This window comes from Lynx rufus, unplaced genomic scaffold (genome assembly GCF_022079265.1).
Source record: "Lynx rufus isolate CCGP_SWC_20201006 ecotype Redwood Valley unplaced genomic scaffold, mLynRuf1.p SCAF_12, whole genome shotgun sequence".
NCBI lineage: Eukaryota > Metazoa > Chordata > Mammalia > Carnivora > Felidae > Lynx > Lynx rufus.
In genome coordinates this window covers 18,940,867-18,964,194 of record NW_025814826.1, presented here as the reverse complement: position 1 = coordinate 18,964,194, position 23,328 = coordinate 18,940,867, and the positions used below count along the sequence as shown (strand labels likewise).

Genomic DNA, 23,328 nt, shown 5'->3' with positions numbered 1-23,328 from the left:
ATTTAATGTGACTTTAAATAGTTTTAGATCCCACTGGGGGGTTTAATGATATATTTTACAGGCAATACCAATTGGCATATCTGTTACTAACATGTATTTGATTAAAAAAATTGTTTTTAATGTTTATTTATTTTTGAGAGACAGAGACAGAGACAGAGTGTGAATGGGGTAGGGGAGAGAAAGAGGGAGACACAGAATCCGAAGCAGGCTCCAGGATCTGAGCTGTCCGCACAGAGCCCTACGGGGGCTCAAACCCACTAACTGTGAGATCATGACCTGAACCGAAGTCGGAAGCTCAACAAACTGAGCCCCCACGTGCCTCAACACGTGTTTGATTTTTAAGCATCATTATGTATTAAGTAATTAATTTTAGTTTTTAAAAGCCAGGGCTACCCTTAAATAAACTTTAAAAAATGTCATTTAGAACCTAGAAGACCTATTTAAGTAGTAACAGATTCAGATATATACACTTGATAAAGGTAAAAGCCAGATTTTGCATTGGAAAATGTTTTTCAGTGGTTATGTATGTGTGTGAGGGGAAGCAATTTTACTATGTTGTTTCCAGCAAAATGAGTATTATGGGTGAAAAGAATACTGAAGTATGAGAACTGATTTTCTAATCAGCTTTGTCATTAACTAGCAATATTGTTTTAGGAAAGCAAGTAAACTCTATATCCAGGTTTTTAAATCTGTTTTATAGGGGGTTGGATTTTATGGTCTGTATGGTAATTTCTAGATTTAATATATATCCTGTTTTGAACCCTTTTGTAATCATCCTTGCTCATTTAAAAATATATACACTAATGGAATAAAATAGAAAAATTCTCTCATTATTTTCATTTATGAATAGCTAGGTAAAATTCCCTTCAGTATTTATTTCAGTATTGCTATTAGTAATGGTCAAATGAAGTCAATTTTGTCTTACTATAATGATGCTAGCTTGCAGCCTATGTTTGGAAATAAAATATTCATGTATGCAGTACATAATATTAACCACTGGGTGGCCTGATTTCACTTTATTAAATCAACCTGGTAAATTTTCATACCTTGAATTCAATTGGACTTTTTAAAAAATACAGAATTACCCTGTTAAGACAGTATAATAAAGATATAATTTTGGATTTTGATAAAAATTTCAGATTTGATGCAGTTCATGACTTAAAATATGATCAATTTGAAGTGATTTTATTAGAGCCAATTTAAAGAACTTGATATATCTCTAATTTCAAACCAGTAGTTTCTTTTCATATAAAAGTAAATTTTAAAAAATTCTCAAGTTCTTCCTTTCAGTACCTTTTATTACTCTTTTTAGGTGAGATAATTAATGTCCTTTAAAATTGAACTTCTCCCTAATGTTTTATCTTAATATTGTCAAGTATTTTGTGTTAATATTGTCAAGAATAGTTTGTGTATTATTTCACAGGGTAAGTTATGACTGTAATATCCTATTAGCTCATGCCTAGTGTAGAGTTATTCTTAGCCATTTTCCTGGCCTAATGAGTCATAGTATTTATGTGTGTATGTGTGCATGCATTTCATTTTGCTGTTTAATACTCATCCTAATCACTGTTCATTCATAATTAAAAAAAAAAAAACCTTTTCATTTTAATGTAGTGCTTAGCTTATGTATTAGACAGTTATAGAATAAATATTTTCTTTGACTTAAAAAATAGAACTGGAAGAGTAATTTTGGAAACCAAGTCCTGGGTGAAGATTCAGAAACCAAATTCCTCTTCTATTTTTGCTTTGTGACAGGACCAATAATTTCACCCATTTTGCTGTCTTCTAGATCAGTCACTCTAGATTAAAAATGGCTTATTTGTTTATAAGGTAGGGAGTTGATTTTATTTAGTTATTATCATTATCGATTGCTATAATATAGAAATGCTAAAGGAAGACATTGAAAAGCAGAAAAATAGAACGGATTTGTTTTGATGGTATCTAACCATTATTAAGCAATGGAACTTTTTTACTGTTAAATGGTGAAAGTGGGATGTTGGTGAGATTATTTGTGGAGTTTTATCCCTTCCCTTTTTTCTTGGCAAATTGTAGGCACTCTCAGGCATCATTCTGTTGTAGCTAGTGATATTGATAATTTTCTAGGATCTTATTCTGTCACACTTATTTAAAAGTTACATCATCCTTTAACAATTACTTAACTAATATAGAAATAACTTTATGCTAAAACTAAGAAGTAGCTGGGTGGATAGACTCTAGGAAAGTCCCAGTGGTAGAGAGATGATTCTAAGAATTCTACTTTAATCCTCCCTCACACTAACCCACTCAAAAAACCCAGCTTCCTGAACATTGGGCTGTATAACTCTGTCTGAAACTGATGACCATGCTGATGCAAAACAGAGAATGAAACCGCATGTAGAAATAGAAATTTCTCACAAATCAAGTATATGGTTAAAAAATGAGGCAGAATCTTAAAGTTGAACAAGTTTAAGAAAACTGCTGCTTGCACACTAGTCTTTTGACCCAAGTAACATCTTTAGACTCTTATCCTTAACTTAAAATATTTTGATAAGAACCCATGGTGAATTTTGTACAGATGTGATGTAGATATTTTTTTGAATACTCAAGATTTATATAGGCAGGTCCCCAAATTAAATATTGTTTTGATCCAGAAATAACCCAATTTTAAAAAGCAGTCTCAAACATGCTATTGTGGAAGCTGTTGGGATCTGAGGGGAGGGAAGAAAGAGGGGAAGCTGTGAAAAGCATGACTGAGGGCTCTTTGGGATGGCAGGAAGTGTCAGTGTTGGTAGGGACAGTTTTAGGAAAGGTTAGGCAATATTAGTAGATACCCTAAAGAACCCATTCTGTACTGAATATTTTGTTTCAGCAAACAATTAAAATTCTACCACTTGGAAGTGCATTTGGATTTTGAAAGTCCTTTTTAATAAATGGGAATGCCTTTCACCTTCTCCTAAAGATATTTTCATTTGTTAAAAAAAGAAAAAAGTGTTCTTTCTCATATCCACTTGAGGTCAGTTGTACTGAGAGAGGTGGAAATTTTGATTGGATTGGAAGGGAGTGAGGTAATTTTGGGATACAGAGTACTTGGAGGAGGTAAAAGTAAGGAAGATCATTCAATAATCATTAATTTTACAAATATTATAGGTACTGTGTTTGTGCAGAGAGGTCAATGTATCAGATATGGTCTTTGCACTCCTGAACTTATTATTTGGTTGGGAAGGTCATATGTGATGAGCATTAAAAAGGAAGGGTAGATGCCATGAATATATACAAATGGGACAGAAAGCCTCAATATGGTGTTTATCTGATTTGGTAGCCTTAGAAATTTATGAAGTCGTTGGATCCTGAACCATCTCCATTGTAACAATTTCATCTTGGCTAATCAGGTGATATTTCTGATAGCTGAAGATGGCAGCAAATAACAGGTATTTATTTTTTTAAACTTTTATTTTCAGATTAGTTCAACAAAACAAGCATATATGAAAGTGGGACTGGCAGATTAATGTTACAAATAGACACTGGCCTTAGTGAGAGAGCATTGGAATGTTGAAATGTATTGAACCGAAGCAGAGATAGATAGCTATATAGGTAGGGGACTTGGGGTTCTTGGAGTCTTGCTTGGTCAGATATGAAGACTTTTGGTCCTATAGAAGTGACAAATCAAGGGAAATCAAGTTCCTGCAAAGAATCCGTAGACAGTATATGTTAAATCTAGGCCTCCATTTTTCAGTTTTGTAAGAACTAAACTGTAGATATTAGGAACTGCCCACATGTTCTTAAATATATTACATTGAGATTAAACAAATCATCAAACGTTAACTGTTTGAAATCTGAGTGAATTTTTGGAAAAGAGTTGAAATAGAAATAATCACGGATATTGCTGGTCATTCAGCCTATGCACATAATACTAATGTTGAACTACCTCTCTGTGCCACAATCCTATATGAGGTATTTTATGTGTTTTTTCATTTAATTTTATCCTTAATGAAGCACTATCAGGTAGGTGCTCATTTCACAAACAGGTAAACTAAAGCCCTAAGAGGTTAATATGTCCAAGGATGCAAAATAAGTAAAGTTGTAACTAGAACCTGGTTCTTCTGGTGTCTTTGGTGTCTTCCAGCTTCTTCCCTGTTTTTCTATTATGTGGTAGTATAGTGGTTAAGTAGTGGATTTTGGAGTTCAGTCATGCTGTGTTTGGCATAACTAAGGGCAAGAAGTTAATTTTCTAAGTCAAGGCTCCCTATTATGTAAAATGGGAATAATAATATTTTCTTCTTGGGGTTGTTGTGGGGTTTTAAGAGAGAAATTTCATAGACGACCTAATGTCTGGTACTTAGAAAGTTTAAATAAATATTAGCTCTTGTTATTATCAGATGCTCATGACTGTATTCAGTCCTCTAGCTACTCAAAGTCTTCTGATTCAGTTTATCATAAAGACCTGCCCTCTCTTCTGGGGATTTGTGCTCTCATGGCCTTAATTGTTCTCTGTATGCTGGTGACTGTCAAAACTATGTGTCTACCCTAGGCCTCCTACCTGAGCTGAAGATATTGGGCTTAGTTGCCTTCTAGATTTGCTCTGCCCATAGGATAGCCACTTCCCACATGTGGCTATTGAGCTGTTGACATGTGGTTAGTCTGAATTGCAATGTACTCTAAGTATAAAATACACACTAGATTTTCTTTAGTAAGAAAAAAGGAATGTAAAGTAGCTCATGATTATGTTGATTATGTGATAATTTTTAATGTATTAAATAACATAACATTATTTTGACATGTTTTTATTTTTAAAATGTGGCTACTAGGAAATTACATATATGGCTGCATTATATTTCTATTGGACTGTGCTATTCTAGATATCTCCTCTTATATATTTCTCAAGTGCCTTGAAATTAGCCAGTCCAAAACTGCCTGAGACTCCCCATTCTCTTCTCCCTCCCAAAGTTCTGTTTTTCCTTCTATTCTTTATCTTGGTGGATAGCTCTGTTTATGCTCCCAAAGCCAGAAATTTTGGAGTCATTGAGTCCTTGCAAAATCTTTTTCTACTTTTTTCATATTTGTCATTTTCATGCACTTCTTATTGTTGCCACTATTACTACCTTCGTTGGTTTATTCTTTTATGGTTTCTTGATTTTGTTATATTTAGATCTGTTCTACTCAAGGATATAAAAAGATGGAATTCTACCCTATTTTTTTTTTAAGTTTATTTATTTATTTTGGGAGAGAGAATGTGTGTGTGCATTAGTGTACGTGTTCACACAGGGGAAGGAGAGGGGCAGAAAGCAAGGGAGAAAGAATCCCAAGCAGGCTCTGTGGTGTCAGCACAGAGCCCTGTGTGGAGCTCAATCCCACAAAATTAAATGAGATCATGACCTGAGCTGAAATCGAGTCCAATGCTTAACCAATGGAGTCACCCAGCCTCCCCTACCCTATTTTTTTAAATTTTGTTTATTGAAGTAATCTTTACACTCAACATGGGACTAAAACTCACACTCTTCTCTGACTGAGCCAGCCAGGTGCCCAGGCCTACCCTATTTTTTTTTAAATAGTATTGTTACAGTTTCGTTTTTTTTAAAATATATTTGCTTCATCTAAAGTTTTTTATTTTAAAGTAGGACTCAAAGTTTGTATTTAAATTTTTTTTTATTTTTTATTTTTTAATTTTATTTATTTATTTATTTATTTATTTTTTGAGAGAGAGACAGAGCATGAGCTGGGAAGGGTCAGAGAGAGAGGGAGACACAGAATCCGAAGCAGGCTCCAGGTTCCAAGCTGTCAGCACAGAGCCTGATGCAGGGTTTGAACTCACGAACCATGAGATCATGACCTGAGCCGAAGTCGGATGCTCAACCAACTGAGCCACTCAGGCGCCCCTCAAAGTTTGTTTTTAAAATTTGTTACCCTCTGCCTTACCATTTATTGAAAAATCCATCTTCACACCACTGATTTGATATGTTACTGTTAAAATTTACCGAACTCCCATTCGGATTTTGTTTTTTTCTGAATGTTCTAGTCTCTTCCATTGATCTGTGTATCTGTGTGCCGGTAGTATTCTGTTTTATTTATTGTTTCTCTACAGTATGTCTTCACTGGGTAGTGCTATTTGTTTACTTTTCCATATGAACTATAGAATCAGCATGTTTAAATTCCTCTGAAAATATAATGGTATTTTAATTTAATTTAAATTTATGAATTATTTTAGGGAGAATGGACATCTGTAATTCTGTTCCTATCCAGGAATGTGGTCTGAATGTTTTTCCATTTGTTCAGATCTAATGTATATTACAATAGTGTTTTGTTGTTTACTATATTTTGATCTTGTATATTCATATTATTTCTACATGTTTTAATTTTTTTGTTGTTATTGTAACGTTAATGGATCATTTCTTCCATTGTTTCTTTTACCTGGATGTGACTGTGTTTTGTATTTTACCCTTAGCAGTGTCAGGCCCTAATGATTTTTTACTTGGATTATTATCAAAAATTACTAATTGGTCTTCCTCCATTTCTCTACATCCTGCCAGTGATTTTTCTGAAACATGAGATATTTGTGTTTTACTCCCTTACTTAAAGTCCTTTGACCCTTTAGGATAAAGGTCAAATAAAGAATGAAAGTCAAACTCCTTAGCATGACATAAACTCTTTCCTTGTCTACAGTTGACCCCTGATGGCATATCAACTCCTGGTGTCAGTAAGAACTATAGCTACTCTACATTGTATAACTCTTACTTTTTTATATCTTGAATAATCTGTTGGGACGTATGTTTTTAGTCTGGGTGGCTTCTTCAGTCATACCTGTATACACAGATTCAATGATTGAATTTACAAAGTTGCATAAAATTCTTGATTTCACAATTTTTTTTTAAGTTTATATATTTATTTAGAGACAGAGACACACACACACAGTGGAGAGAGAGGGAGAGAGAGAATCCCAAGCAGGCTTCATGCTGTCAGTGTGGATCCCATCAAGGGGCTTTATTTCATGAACCATGAGATCATGACCTGAGCCGAAATCAAGAGTCAAATGCTCAACCGACTGAGCCACCCAGGCGCCCCAACAATTGTGTTTTTTTTTTTGTTGTTGTTGTTGTTGTTTTTTTAGTGAGGATGAGGATGATGACCTCCAGTATGCTGATCATGATTATGAAGTACCACAACAAAAAGGATTGAAGAAACTCTGGAACAGAGTAAAATGGACAAGAGATGAGGTAATTACATGATAAGGTTTAGTAATTTCATACTTGTACTTATTGGTTAATAATATTTAATAAAGGAATTAAAGATCTTGAAAAGCAAAACATGAGAAAAGCTATTCATCAACTGATATGCACATATTTTTCTTCCACCAGAGGTGTGAATAGTGGTATGATGTTAAGACTGACAGAAACACTGTAGTAAATGGGAGAGCTTGTATTACAGTGGCTTATCCTTCTACTACTGGTCATCAGATATGACATGAAAGAATTAGACAGTTATCTATATTTAGCAATAGAGGAATAGGCAAAGGAAAGAAAGCTTTCTAATTTTCACACCTGTTTTAATAGGATGATAAGTTAAAGAAGTTGGTTGAACAACACGGAACTGATGATTGGACTCTAATTGCTAGTCATCTTCAAGTGAGTGAAATATTTTCTTCTATTTATAACATGGATAACATAAGCTATTGGGTTAAATTTGCTGTTTTTCAATAATGTGTCTTCATTATTTTAGACTTAGGTTTCCTTTCTAAAAACATCTCTGTTTTTCTGATCTTCCTATAGTGGCCAAAGGCTTAAAAAGTCCGATTTTTCTAGTAATTAGTTTATATAGGGGCCCAAAAAGATTACTAATCTAAAATGAAAATACTAGGTTTGGGTAGGGCTTTATAAATATTTGCTGATAAATGTTAAAACATTCTGAGAGAAGTTAAATGTATGGAAATCTTTTGGCACCTAATCAATAAAATCAGAAAAAGCTCTGTTGAAAGTTTGTCAACCTTTATTTGGATTTTAAGGTGTTATTGATCTTTAAAAGAATTCTACTTATTGGTCGTTCATCATACTATTCACATGCTATTCATTAGTATGTATGTATGTAATTTTGTATTACATACATACGTATGTATGTAATTTTATAATTTACATACTATTCACATGCTATTCATTAGTATGTAAGTTTATAATTTACAAAATTTATGAATTTATAATTTACATATATTCCTTTTGTTCCTTACTGCATTAAAGGTAGGGAGGCAAAATAGTCACATTTGAATTTGTTTTGACTACTGTGGATATCAGAAATCAGATTACCTATGTTCTTTCTAAATTGTTATGATGCTTTTCAACATAACCTGAAAATTGAGACCAGATAATGGAAAGTGCGTAAGTTTTGGAGTCAGTCTGATCTATATTCAAGTGCCAGCTCTACTAGCTGTTTGCTCTTAGAAAAATTACTAACTTCTTTGATGTTCAGCTTCCTTGTCTATAATATGTAAATAATAGTACTCGTTTTTGTAGTATTGTGAGAATTAGAAATGACATATAGGATGTTGGGCATATTTCCTGACATTTAGCAGGTGTTAGATAAATGGAAACTAAATTAGAAAAGTTATTTATATTAGGTTTACCAGTTTAACTTGAGGGTATAGCAGCAAATGAAGTGAACAAAGAAATGCTACAAGCACATACAGGAGCAGTCTGATTATTTTGAAGAAAATGATAGCCTTAAAAATGGATCAGCATTGATGTTTTGAAGCCATAAATGAAGAAACTCAGTTTATTTTATTTTATTTTTTTTTTTAATTTTTTTTTCAACATTTATTTATTTTTGGGACAGAGAGAGACAGAGCATGAACGGGGGAGGGGCAGAGAGAGAGGGAGACACAGAATCGGAAACAGGCTCCAGGCTCTGAGCCATCAGCCCAGAGCCTGACGCGGGGCTCGAACTCACAGACCGCGAGATCGTGACCTGGCTGAAGTCGGACGCTTAACCGACTGCGCCACCCAGGTGCCCCAAGAAACTCAGTTTAAATAAAAATAACTTGAGACCCACTAGACACAAAGGCAGTGACTGGTAAACAAAGTATTTGTATTTATCCCTTTATATACTTCTAATATTTTTGTCATTCATGAAGTTAACTGTTTTATTATTATTATTATTATTATTATTATTTATTATACATAGGAGTTAATGTTTATTTTTGAGAGAGAGAGAGACACACACACACAGTGTGAGCAGGGAGGGGCAGAGAAAGGGAGACACAGAATCCAAAGCAGGCTCTAGGCTCTGAGCTGTCAGCACAGAACTCGATGTGGGGCTTGAACTCATGGACTGCGAGATCATGACCTGAGCCGAAGTCAGATGCCCCACCGACTGAATAACCCAGGCGCCTCTAGTTTTTTCTTGATAACTTGGAGGTCATCATGTATAAAAATCCTTTAAGTACCATGCAGTGGCCTAGTAATGCCTTTGGGGGTTTTTAAATTGTATAGAGTTAAGTACTGCTGTACTGTATGAATCCAGACTGCTGTGCTATTTGAGTTCATTTGTCTATTTTGTATAGTTTTCTGTTTACTCTCTTTTATTTCTCAATCTTAGATACATTTTTTTTAATGTTTATTTATTTTTGAGAGAGAAAGACAGAATGCAGATGGGGAAGGGGCAGAGAGAGGGAGACACAGAATCCAAAGCAAGCTCCAGGCTCCGAGCTGTCAGCACAGAGCCCTACATGGGGCTCAAACCCACAAACTGTGATATCATGACCTGAGCTGAAGTCAGACACTTAACCGACTGAGCCACCCAAGTGCTCAGATACATTTCTTCATGGCAGTATCTGTGTTATAAGGCACAGTGTAGAGATATATACTTAAAAATATATAGTCTAAGCCCTGCCAGAGACTTTAATTTAAAAATGAATTGAGACACAGGCATATAAGATAAATATTACAGTTTAAAGAATGTTATTGAATGCATTATTCTTGAAGACTTTCTTCTTGAGTTTAGGCTGACTTGCTTTCTGGAAGACAATTGTTTAATAACAAAATTATCAATTCTTTCAGAATCGTTCAGATTTTCAGTGCCAGCATCGATGGCAGAAAGTTTTAAATCCAGAATTGATAAAGGGTCCCTGGACTAAAGAAGAAGATCAGAGGGTAACATGTTCATATATTTTATTCTCACTGTGTAGGTGGATTGGCTTTTTTTTTCTTCCTAATATATTGTTTTGTCACAAAGGTTATGTTTAAATCACTTTGATTTGGTTGCTGCTTGTAGAAGAATTGAAAGTTGAATGTCTTGAAATACAGTTTTTCTGAATTGAGTCAAACCAAGTATAATATATATAGCTTTTCTTTGTGAGTTTAGTTTACAGAAGGAAAAATGTTATTAGCTTATTTATCTTATTTAGAGCTTAGGTTAGTAACATTTAGGGTATAGCTTGTTGAAAATTGAGTTAACATTTTAAAAAACAGAATTTAATTTAATTTTAATTTTAATTTTAATTTTATCTGATAACATGATATGTGAGGAAGTCATTCTTAACTTTCCCTCTTGACCTATAATGTGCCCCAAAATAAGATAGATACCAGAGCACTGTATTTCTAAAAGGTTTGGTGATTTCGATATTAAGGTAATTGTTTGTTTTATAAAAGACTGAGAAGAATGGGAAAGTTGCTGCCCTCCGCTAGGAATTGGCTTTAGTTCATGCTCTTTATGGCAGAAATGTTGTTAATAGGGTTGAGGAATTAGAGCATTTTTTCCTGCCACTCAAGGGAAAAAAAAAAAGTTTACTAGGCTCAGAACTGGTAAGATTTACTTGATGGTCAGTGATAGGTTTTAGAATGTGTGTTCTGTATCCTTTTAGTATGAGAAAGGAATAAATGAGAAGACAATAACTTTGTAGATCCTTCTTGTTTCCAAACTGATTTATTTGGCCTCCAACTGAAGCTTTTTTTAAAGAAAGAGTAGAAAATCTATAAGTCTCAACATTTTTACCGTTAAATTGATTTTCAGTGATAACATTTTAACTTACAAGTCACTTTAATTAGCACATTGTATTTTAGATAAGTTTGAGGTAAACTTTTGTACTTGGCCAATGCTGAATTAGTATTTATTAGTTAACTTATTAGTAACTTAAATAAACTTAACAATTAGTAGTTGTGGTTTGGATTTAATGCATTTAAAAGAAATAGTATTCTTGAGTTATGTTTTAAAATTCTATCAAGGTAATGCTTTTTCAAATTGAGATGTATTCTCACTGTGTCATGTTAAATTGACATGTAACACTATAGTAGTTTCAAGTGTACCACATAATGATTTGCTCTTGGTTTGTATTGCTAAATAATCACAACAAGGATTCTAGTTAGCATCTGTCATCATATATAGTTAAAAAATTTTTTTTCTTGTGATGAGAATTTTTAAGATCTAACAACTTTCAGATGTGCATTACAGTATAGTTTTTATTTATTTTTAATTTTTTTTAATGTTTATTTATTTTTGAGAGAGACACATAGCATGAGCAGGGGAGGGACAGAGGGAGAGGGAGACACAGAATCCGAAGCAGGCTCCAGGCTCTGAGCTGTCAGTGAAGAGCCTGATGTGGGGCTTGAACTCACGAACTGTGAGATCATGACCTAAGCTGAAGTCAGATGCTTAACCCCCTGAGCCACCCAGGCGCCCCTGCATTACGGTATTAACTATAGTCACTGTGCTGTACATTGCATCCCCATGAATAAACTTTTAAAAAGGTATTGCTTTTTTAAACTTTGTTTTTTCTGTTTCTTAGGTTATTGAATTAGTTCAGAAATATGGGCCGAAAAGATGGTCTTTAATTGCAAAACATTTGAAAGGAAGAATAGGCAAGCAGTGTAGAGAAAGATGGCATAATCATCTGAATCCTGAGGTAAAGAAATCTTCCTGGACAGAAGAGGAGGACAGGATCATCTATGAAGCACATAAGCGGCTGGGAAATCGTTGGGCAGAAATTGCCAAACTGCTTCCTGGAAGGTGCTTATATAAATGTATATACATTTTCTTGTACTTAAACTTGATCTTTATTATGTTACTATTAAATATATTTGCAAGTACCCCATGACTTTTATTTTTTTTTTTTAGACAAGCAATTTTCGGGGGCCTATTTGTAATAAATTCTATTTATTTCGGGGGCCTATTTGTAATAAATAAGGGATAGAATTACTTTTATAATTGAAATTTAGACAAGCATCCTTTTGGGCCTATTTGTAATAAATTTAGACAAGCAACTTTTTGGGCCTATTTGTAATAAATTCTGTATGAGGGATAGAATTACTTTTATAATTGAAATTTAGACAAGCAACGTTTTGGGCCTATTTGTAATAAATTTTGTGTAAGCAATAGAATTACTTTCTTAATGAAATATTTTATAGCAGTAATTTGTGCAGTAAAATGATAGACCTTCCGATTATGTGAATATTTAATAACTTCTAGATTGTTTACTTATCATTGCCAGTCAGACAGACCTTCTGTGTACAAACCTGGTTGGAATAGAATGTAAATTGAAGAGATTTCTTTCATACTAGATTCTATGCACAAGACCAGGGAATAGGAAATACATTGCCTGAAATAAACTATGAAAGTTCATTAGACAAAATTTAATTCTTTTTTTTTTTAATTTTTTTTTTTTCAACGTTTATTTATTTTTGGGACAGAGAGAGACAGAGCATGAACGGGGGAGGGGCAGAGAGAGAGGGAGACACAGAATCGGAAACAGGCTCCAGGCTCTGAGCCATCAGCCCAGAGCCTGACGCGGGGCTCGAACTCACGGACCGCGAGATCGTGACCTGGCTGAAGTCGGATGCTTAACCGACTGCGCCACCCAGGCGCCCCCAAAATTTAATTCTTAATTAATTATGGTATGATTCAAATCATGAGAGTAGTGTATATATCCCTGTGGCTAAAATACAGAATTTCCTTCTGGGAGAGTGATATACTGCTGTATACTATACATTGTAAGTATTACTATACATTGCACTGGTTGAAATTTTTCCCTATTGTAGTACAGTAGACCATCAACCTTGGGAAAATCCATACCTCACTCAGAAGGTATGCATGTTTTTTTTTTTTTTTAATTGCTGTATGTAGTCTCTATATTATACTTCATAGTTTATAAAATGCTTTTACCTATGTTTTTAATTAATCTTTATATGTAAGTGAAATATGCAGAGCAAACAATGCTGTGTTTTTTTTTTAATAGATAAGGAAATTAAAGCATAGTGTTAAGTTTTTTATTCAGGTTACTCAACTTGGTTTAGAAAATTCTGATGTTTTCAGTCTTAAATATATTTTTACTCAGCTAGCTTAGTGCTTTAACATAAAGTAGGTTCTCAGTAAATGTATATTTTATGAAGGATAGAATTATTAAGTGATCACCATCTAAATCTAGCTACTATCTGTCACCATCACAAAATTGTTACCTATTATTAACTGTATTCCCTATGCTATACATTGTATCCCCATGTCTTGTTTATTTTATAAGTGGAAGTTTGTACTTTTAATCTCCTTCCCCTATTTTGCCCACCCCCTCTGGCAACCATCACATAGTTCTTTGTTTCCATGAGTCTGTTTCTGTTCTGTTTTGTCTGTTTGCTTTGTTTTTTAGATTCCATAGATAAGTGAAATTGTATGGTATTTATCTTTACCTGACTGTTTTCACTTAGCAGAATACCCTCTTGCTCCATCTATGTTGTAGCAAATGACAAGATTTTGTTCTTTTTTATGACTGAGTGATATTCCATTGTATGTATATGCCATATCTTTTTCCATTCATCTGTCAGTGGCCACTTGGGTTAATTCCATATCTTGACTGTATATAATGCTGCAATGATCATGGGGTGTGTATATCTTTTTGAATTAGTGTTTTTGCTTTTTTCAGATAGATTTCCAGAAGTGGAACTACTGGATCTTATGGTAGTTTTGCTTTTAATTTTTTTGAGGAAACTTCATACTATTTTCCATAGTGGCTGCACCTTTTTGCATTCCCAACAGTGCAGGAGGATTCTTTTTTCTCCACATCCCTGCCAACACTTGTTATTTCTTGTCTGTTTTTTTTGTTTTTTTAGTTAGAGAGAGAAAGAAAGAATGTCTTAAGCAGGCTCCATGCTTCGCACGGAGCCTGATGTGGGAGCTCGATCATATGACCCTGGGATCATGACCTGAGCAACAGTCAGATGCTCAGTCAACTGAGCCACCCAGGTGCCCTGTTGTCTTTTTGATAGTAGCCATTCTGATCTGTGTGAAGTGATATCTCATTGTGGTTTTGACTTGCATTTCCCTGATGATTAGTGATGTTGAGCATCTTTTCATGTGTCTATTAGCCATCTGCATATCTTCTTTTTTTTTTTTAATTAAAAAAAATTTTTTTTTTCTTTTAAGTAGGCTCCACATCCAGCGTGGGGCTCGAACTTAGGACCCTGACTGAGATCAAGAGTCGCATCATCCACTGAGCCAGCCAGGTGCCCCCATCTGCATATCTTCTTTGGAGAAATGTTCATATTCTCTCCTCATTTTTTAATTGGGTTGTTTTTTGATACTGAGTTGTGTGAGTTCTTTATATATTTTGGATGTTAATCCTTACTGATTATATCATTTGTAAATATCTCCTCCCATTCAGTAGGCTTTTTGTTTTGTTGATGGTCTCCTTCACTGTGCAAAAGCTTTTTAGTTTGATGTAGTCCCATTTGTTTGTTTTTGTTGTCCTTGCCTGAGGAGACAAATGAAAAAAATACTGCTTAGGCCAATGTCCAAGGGCTAACAGCCTGTTTCCTTCGAGTAGTTTTATGGTTTCTGATCTTACATTTAGGTCTTTGATCTATTTTGAGTTTATTTTTGTATGTGGTGTAAGAAAGTGGTCCATTTTCATTCTTTTCCATGTACTTGTCCAGTTTTCCCAGCACGATTTATTGATAAGACTGTCTTTTTCCCATTTGGATGTTCTTGCCTCATTTGTTGAAAATTAATTGACTGTGGGTTTATTTCTGGACTATTTGGTTCCTTTGTGTTTCTGTTTTTTGTCATTACCATACTGTTTTGATTACTGTCACTTTGTAGTATAGTTTGAAACCAGGGAGAATGATACTTCTAGCTTTGTTCTCTCTCAAGATTGCTTTGGCCATTGGGGTGTTTTGTGGCTCTATACATGTTTTAGGATTATTTGTTACAGCTCTATGAAAAATGCCATTGGTATTTTGGTAGGGATTGCATTGAATCTGTGGATTGCTTTTTGTAGTATGTGCATTTTAACAATCCTTCCAGTCCATGAGCATAGTATATCTTTCCATTTATCTGTGCCATTTTTGGTTTCTTTTATCAGTGTCTTACAGTTTTCAGAGTACAGGTCTTTCACCTACTTGGTAAAATTTATTCCTAAGTATTCTGTTTGATGTAGTTGTGAATGGTATTATTTTCTTAATTTCTTTTTGATAGTTTGTTATTACTGTATTAGAAACAACAGATTTCTTTTTTTTTTTTAATTTTTTTTTTTAACGTTTATTTTTGAGACAGAGAGAGACAGAGTATGAACAGGGGAGGGGCAGAGAGAGAGGGCGACACAGAATCTGAAACGGGCTCCAGGCTCTGAGCTGTCAGCACAGAGCCGACGCGGGGCTCGAACTCACGGACCGTGAGATCATGACCTGAGCCGAAGTCAGACGGGGCGCCTGGGTGGCTCAGTCGGTTAAGCGTCCGACTTCGGCTCAGGTCATGATCTCACGGTCTGTGAGTTCAAGCCCCGCGTTGGGCTCTGTGCTGACAGCTCAGAGCCTGGAGCCCGTTTCAGATTCTGTGTCTCCCTCTCTCTCTGCCCCTCCCCTGTTCATACTCTGTCTCTGTCTGTCTCAAAAATAAAATAAAACGTTAAAAAAAATTAAAAAAAAAAGAAACAACAGATTTCTATATACTAATTTAGTATATTGTAATTCTACTGAATTCACTTATTAGTACTAATGTTTTGTTTTTGTTTTTGTTTTTTTTTTTGGTTGACTCTTTAGAGTTTTCTGTATACAGTCATCCATCTGAAATGGTGACAGTTTTAGTTTTTTTCAAATTTGGATGCCTTTTATTTCTTTTTCTTGCTATGGCTAGGGCTTCCAAAACTACGTTGAATAAAAGTGACAAGAGTGAGCATCCTTGTCTTAGAGGAAGAGCTTTCCTTTTTTTAATATTGACTATGATGTTAGTTGTGGATTTGTCATATAGGGCCTTTATTATGGTGAGGTATGTTTCCTCTGTACCTACTTTGTTGAGAGTTCTTATCATAAATGGATGTTGAATTTTATCAAATACTTTTTCTGCATGCATTAAGATAATCATATGGTTTTTATCCTTTATTTTGTTACTGTGGTGTTGATTGGTTTTGCAGATATTGAATCATCTTTGCATCTTTAGAATAAATCCCACCTGATCATGGTATATGATCTTTTTTTTGTTAAATGTTTATTCATTTTTGAGAGAGTGCGTGAGCAGGGGTGGGTAGGGCTGGGACAGAGGATCCAAAGCAGGCTTTGTGCTGACTGCCGTGAGCCTGATGTGGTACTTGAATTCACAAACTGTGAGATCATGATCTGAGCTGAAGTTTGACACTTAACTAGCTGAGCCACCCAGGCACCCCTGATCTTTTTATATATAGCTGAATATAGTTTGCATTGATGGTTTCCTTCTTATTTTTTTTTGTTTTTCTATTCTTCCCTCCTTCCATGCTGCCACACTTTCAATGAGAATATAAGCCCCATGAAAGCAGGGACTTTCTTTCTTTCTTTTTTTTTAAGTGGTTTAAAACAACTAATTTATTTAGTTCATGATTCTTTGGATGGCAGGTGATTGTTCTAGTCCAGGCTGACTGCTGATTTCCACAGAGTTTTTCGTGCATACATGGGCAGCTAGTGAGTTGTCTGATGGCTGTAATTCAGGATGGCCTCATTCCCATGGCCATTGATTTTACACTGTCAGCCAAAGTTTTCCTCCATCATGCTAGCTCAGTCTCATTTAACATGGTGAGCTCAAGGTTCCCACTGCAACAAGAGTGGACAAGCCCTAATGCAAAACCACTTTTCAAGTCTCTGCTTGAGTCATGTTTGCTGTTGTCCCATTGGTCAAGTCTAGTCACAAGACAAACTGGACAAATAGATGACACATTTTGAGTGAAGGAATTACAAATTCACTTTGCAAAGCAGTATTCATGTTAGGATGGGGAAAGTCTATGGCCTCTTTTTCAATATACCACAGTATATACAGCATTTAACAAAGATGTAACTTCAGTGGAGTAGAGTTAATGTTAAAAAGAAGTGAAGAAACATAGTTGTCTGCCCTTGAATGAGCTACTGCAGGGCTATTGCCAGGAGAAAGAAAAGATGACTAAGTTAACATTTTATGAATATTAATCTGAAAGTTGGGTAGAGGATAGTCTGGAAGAGAGAGAATTTAAGGAAGGATTCAATGTTTATGAAAGCAGCTAGCAGTATCTGGCACCTATCAGTTGCTTACTACATGATCCCTACATCTCAATCTGAATCCAGATGTGAAGTAATAAGGACATGGACTCTGGTAATGGTATGAATGTAATGAAAGTGCCAGATGTGAGAAGCAATTTTGAATGAATTATTAGCATGCCTTGATTACTAGTGGATTTGGAGGTTAGGGGAGAGAAGTAGAAGGAAATTAAAAAGAAAAAGATAGCTTCAAAGCTTCAATCCTTGATGAGAGAAAGATTGATTATATATTAACAGGTACAGGGAAGGAAAGGAGAACTCACTGGAGTAAATTTTTGTTCAGATACATTATATATGTTAGCATAGGGTAGCATCTCCCACTGATCATGTTCAGTGGGGCATTGGAAATATGAGTGCAAAGCTTGAGGAAGGGTCAGGAATATAGGAATAAATAGATATTATTGTCCATCTTCCATATAGGGATGATTAGAAAATGTAAAAATTGGATGAAGTGCCCGAGACAGAATACAGAGAGAAAAACAGTGTGGAGATGATCACTGGAGGAGAAAAACAGAAAAGAAATCAGAAAAGGATTATTAAAAAAAAAAAAAAAAAGCAAGAGGGAGGAGTGGTCAAAGGTTTAGGGAATAGGGGTGGAGAAAAATGTCATAAAATGTCAGAGCTGCCAAAATAGGAAAGAGTTCAAAACAATTTCCTGAGTTATCAGGAGTATTAGAAAAGAAAAATTTTGTTGCTTCAATAGGAACAACAATAACAAGTTGGGATGAGGTTGTCAGCAATACAAAGGAGCAGTCTAGAAAGATAGCTGATGGCAGATTCCCACTTGCAAGATACCTCTTTTGGATCAAGGGGAAGATCAAATCACTAAACTGTGTTTTAGCTCATCAACTTAGATTACAACTGTACTGTTGGAAACAAAGCAGTTTGACAGGATAAGAAAAATTTCTGACCTGGGCAGATGCATGGGCAGAGTGAATATTTTCTTCATTCATTTTGTTCTCATTTCTAACTCTTTAAAATGATTCCAGTGTGTTATTTCCTAGTTTTGCATGCATGTCCATTGTTTGCTTAGCCACTTTTTTTTTTTTTTTAGTTTTATTTTTTTTAATTTACATCCAAATTAGTTAGCATATAGGGCTACAATGATTTCAGGAGTAGATTCCTTAATGCCCCTTCCCCATTTAGCTCATCCCCCCTCCCACAACCCTTCCAGTAACCCTCTGTTTGTTCTCCATATTTAAAAGTCTCTTACGTTTTGTCCCCCTCCCTGTTTTATATTATTTTTGTTTCCCTTTCCTTTACGTTCATCTGTTTTGTCTCTTAAAGTCCTCATATGAGTGAAGTCATATGATATTTGTCTTTCTCTAACTAATTTCACTTACCATAATACCCTCCAGTTCCATCCATGTAGTTGCAAATGGCAAGATTTCATTGTTTTTTGACTGCCAAGCAATACTTCATTGTATATATATACCACATCTTCTTTATCCATTCATCCACTGATGGACATTTGGGCTCTTTCCATACGTCGGCTATTGTTGCCTAGTGCTGCTATAAACATGGGGGTGCATGTGTCCCTTCGAAACAGCACATCTGTATCCCTTGGATAAATACCTAGTAGTGCAATTGCTGAGTCGTATGGTAGTTCTATTTTTAGTTTTTTGAGGAAGCTCCATACTGTTTTCCAGAGTGGCAGCACCAGCTTGCATTCCCAAAAGCAGGGACTTTCTTATTCACTGCTATATCTCCACTATTTAGAACTGTGCCTGATCTATAGATGGACAGTTTATCTTTTGAATTAAAAAAGTATTGGGGCTCCTGGGTGGCTCAGCCAGTTGAGCATCCGACTCTTGATTTCAGCTCAGGTCATGGTTTATGGGATCGAGCCCTGTGGAGAGTCTTGGGATTCTCTTTCTCCCTCTCCAGCTGCCCCTCTCCCTCCCTCCCTCCCTCTCTCTCTCTCTCTCTTTCTCTCAAAATAAATAAGTAAACATGAAAAAATGTATCTAGTTTCATTGTTTGTAAAAAATTTTTTTAAGTACTTACATTTTATACAGTGTTAAAATTTGTGGAATCCTTTTTTTCTTTTTAAATTATACACTTTCATTTCTTAGGACTGATAATTCTATCAAAAATCATTGGAATTCTACCATGCGAAGAAAAGTGGAACAGGAGGGCTACTTACAAGATGGAATAAAATCAGAACGATCTTCATCCAAACTTCAACACAAACCTTGTGCGACTATGGACCATTTGCAAACCCAGAATCAGTTTTACATACCTGTTCAGGCACATATTTTTAATACCTTTATTATTTAAAAAAATTTCTTTAGTTGCTATATGGGAGGATATTTGGTTTCTTAATAAAACAAATACAACATATATTAAGGGGAATGGATATTTAAATTTCCAGACTGAAAAAAAATTGCCTTATCTAGCTGTTAAACCATTAGTGGTGGTTTATCCTACTTGTTTGATTGATAAATATTTTGGAAACAAACACATTAAAATGTTTCCTTTTATATGTAATTTTTATATTATCTAATTAAGAACCTTAGTATGTACACTTACTAATGCTATCATTCTTTGAATCTTCATTTATGATTCAGTGCTTATAGTCATCTGTGCTTTAACATCCATTGCAGTTTCCTTTTTAAAAATATTTTATGTAATTGTAGTATTACTTATCTCTAAGAGATAAGTGTGTATAAAATGATCTTAAGAAGAAAATAGTCAAAATTCATTCATCATTTTGGGAGGTGTGGTAAATAATTAATTGGTTCTTTGATGACACTCAACTTTGCCTTTCTCCCTAGTAACCAGTCAACTAAGTGATGTCATTCTTTGTTTAGACAGGTTTATTAGAGTAGAGATTGCCCAAGTTCATAATAGGGCAAGCTCTATTTTATTTACAGTGCATTTTCTTATCTGCAAGAGATTAGTTTAGAAGTTTTCATAAGGTTTGTTTTACATTTCTCTGCCTGTCTGTCATACAATTTTTTATGTTGAACAATTCTTGGTTTTCGTCACATAAAAGGTAAAGATTAAATCAGGACTTAATAGTGTCTACCAAAAGATAAAATTTTGGTGTTAAAAGTCTGCTTAGTATGCACAGATTTCATTTGAATGTACTTCATTAAATGTGCATGCTTTTGCACATAATTTTAAAAGAATTAAAAAAAGTATGACATCTTAATTTACAAATAGGAGAACATATGAAGACAGTGCAGTTATCTGCTGATATTCACAGTACCTTAAGGTTTTTATTGTTTCTTTACATTTTTCTTTAGAGTCCTAGATTTCAGCAGCATAAACTGAAACATTCTGCTCTTAGAAAGGTTATCATTTACATTTATTGCTTTAACTCATAGAAACAGTTTTAAAAATTATCTGGGGCCAGGAGAGTATTTAACAGTCTCCATCAAAATATATTGGAAAATAAGAGTATTTCTTGTGCTTTAAGAATGCTTTATTGTACTCTTAATAATTCTTGGAAGAATTATGTATTCATAATTCAACTCAAACTACTAAAAAGGTGATTCTAATTTGGATTTGAAAGAAAAAAATGGATTGGTTTGAAATGCTGTTACAGATTTAAATGAAAAGTTTGAGAAAGATAAGTTTCTAATTCATTGGAAGTTTAATGATAACCGATACAAACCAAGTATTGTGAAAATTAAATTCTTTGTTAGAAGTTATTTTTGTGATTTTGCAGCAGATAGTGATTTAGGTAGGCCATTATAGAAGATGAACAATTTTATGTTTTTATTCATTACATATTTAGGTTTTTAAAAATACCTTCTCTTATATTTCATTCCACCATTGCACACTAAATTTGCATGAAACTTCGAAATTCTTATTACAGATGCTTTAGAAAAGAAAGAAAATAATTCTTAGTCTGTTGTCAGAGTATTAAAAAGCACATGAGTGATTATGACATTCTCTGAGACAAGTAGTAGAAGAAGCTTCATATCTTTCACACAGAGATTGGCATGGGGAGTAGGAGTAGGAGATAAGAATATTGAAAAACCTGCTTTAATGTCTGTTCTTGTGAGTGCTTTGTATGGACTAACCCCTTCCTCTGAAAGATAAGAAAGAACACAATTACTTTGTTTTCTCCAGGAGATAGAGCAATCCTTCTAAGAGGAGATTAAAAAAAATAATAATTTGGTGGGTAGTGTAGATAATAGATGGACTGACTGGCTGATAAATATAGGCCAAGTAATTCTCATATTTCATCCAGGAGAAGATACAGCTTTCCTAAGAGTTACGACTTTTCGTTAGTAGATTCTAAGAACAAAAATGTAACTGTTAGAAACTATTATATGAATGAATATTCAAAGTTAACAGAGATACTTCATGAGTTTCTATTGTCGATATTTGTCAAGAGTTTTTATGCTCTGCCTCAGATTTAAAAAATTTATATGGTATTCTATGTATGATACTAATGTTTTAATTCCATTTTAGATCCCAGGCTATCAGTATGTGTCACCTGAAGGCAATTGCGTAGAACATGTTCAGACTTCTTCTGCCTTTATTCAGGTAACTTTTTATTTGTAACAAAAAAAAAAAGAAAGGAAAAAAAAAACCCCCACACTTTCAAACATATATTTGAAAGTTCTGGGGTGCGAGGGTGGCTCAGTTGGTTAAGTGTCCAACTTTGGCTCAGGTCATGATCTCACTGTTTGTGGGTTCGAGCCCCATGTCGGGTTCTGTGCTGACAGCTCAGAGCCTGGAGCCTACTTTGGATTCTGTGTCTCATCCTCTCTCTGCCCCTCCCCCACTTGGGCTCTGTCTCTCTCAGTCTCTCAAATATAAATAAATGTAAAAAAAAAAAAAATTTTGTTTTTAAAGTTCTAATAGTGCCTATTTCCTCATCCATAAGATTAGGATGAAAACAATACTATCTGTTTTATTTACTTTGAGTATTATTACACTAAAGGAGAAACTTTTGTGAGTTTGAAAAATATAAGCTGTACAAATGTAAGGTGGTCGACAGCACCAGTAAGGTATTCCTTTCATTCTTCCAACGTAAAGCATTAGGTTGTGAATGGACATATTTTTTGTTTGTTTCTTTTGTTTTTCAAATTTTGTTTTTTTTTTAAATTTACATACAAATTAGTTAACATATAGTGCAACAATGATTTCAGGAGTAGATTCCTTAATGCCCCTCACCCATTTAGCCCATTCCCCCTTCCACAACCCCTCCAGCAACCCTGTTTGTTCTCCATATTTATGAGTCTCTTCTGTTTTGTCCCCCTCCCTGTTTTTATATTATTTTTGTTTCCCTTCCCTTATGTTCATCTGTTTCGTCTCTTAAAGTCCTCATATGAGTGAAGTCATATGATTTTTGTCTTTCTCCAACTGACTAATTTCACTTAGCATAATACCCTCTAGTTCCATCCACGTAGTGGCAAATGGCAAGATTTCATTCTTTTTGATTGCCGAGTAATACTCCATATACTCCATTGTGTGTGTGTGTGTGTGTATACACACACACACACACACACACACACACACACACACCATATCTTCTTTATCCATTCATCCATAGACATTTGGGCTCTTTCCATACTTTGGCCATTGTTGATAGTGCTGCTATAAATTTGGGGGTGCATGTGTCCCTTCGAAACAGCACACCTGTATCCTTTGGATAAATGCCTAGTAGTGCAATTGCTGGGTCATAGGGTAGGTCTATTTTTAGTTTTTTGAGGAACCTCCATACTGTTTTCCAGAGTGGCTGCACCAACTTGCATTCCCATGGATATATGTTTTGATAAACTGGGTAGAATATAGATGATATAAGTTTTTTAATGACCTTTTTTTTTTTTTAAATTTCCCAATTCTGGGGGCTCCTGGCTGACTCAGTCAGTAAAGCATGTGACTCATGATC

At 34.7% G+C, this 23,328-nt stretch overlaps 1 protein-coding gene across 2 annotated transcripts in view; it reads left to right on the top strand.

Moving 5' to 3' along the window:
* MYBL1 (MYB proto-oncogene like 1) overlaps positions 1 to 23,328 on the top strand; it is a 42,593-nt gene that overhangs the window by 2,729 nt on the left and 16,536 nt on the right. For both annotated transcript variants that reach the window (XM_047073992.1, XM_047073991.1), the window contains exons 2-7: positions 7,082 to 7,187; positions 7,524 to 7,595; positions 10,017 to 10,109; positions 11,741 to 11,961; positions 19,550 to 19,724; positions 21,903 to 21,977. In XM_047073992.1, coding sequence (XP_046929948.1) covers positions 7,082 to 7,187; positions 7,524 to 7,595; positions 10,017 to 10,109; positions 11,741 to 11,961; positions 19,550 to 19,724; positions 21,903 to 21,977 — 742 coding nt within the window. The remainder of the gene's footprint in view (positions 1 to 7,081; positions 7,188 to 7,523; positions 7,596 to 10,016; positions 10,110 to 11,740; positions 11,962 to 19,549; positions 19,725 to 21,902; positions 21,978 to 23,328) is intronic.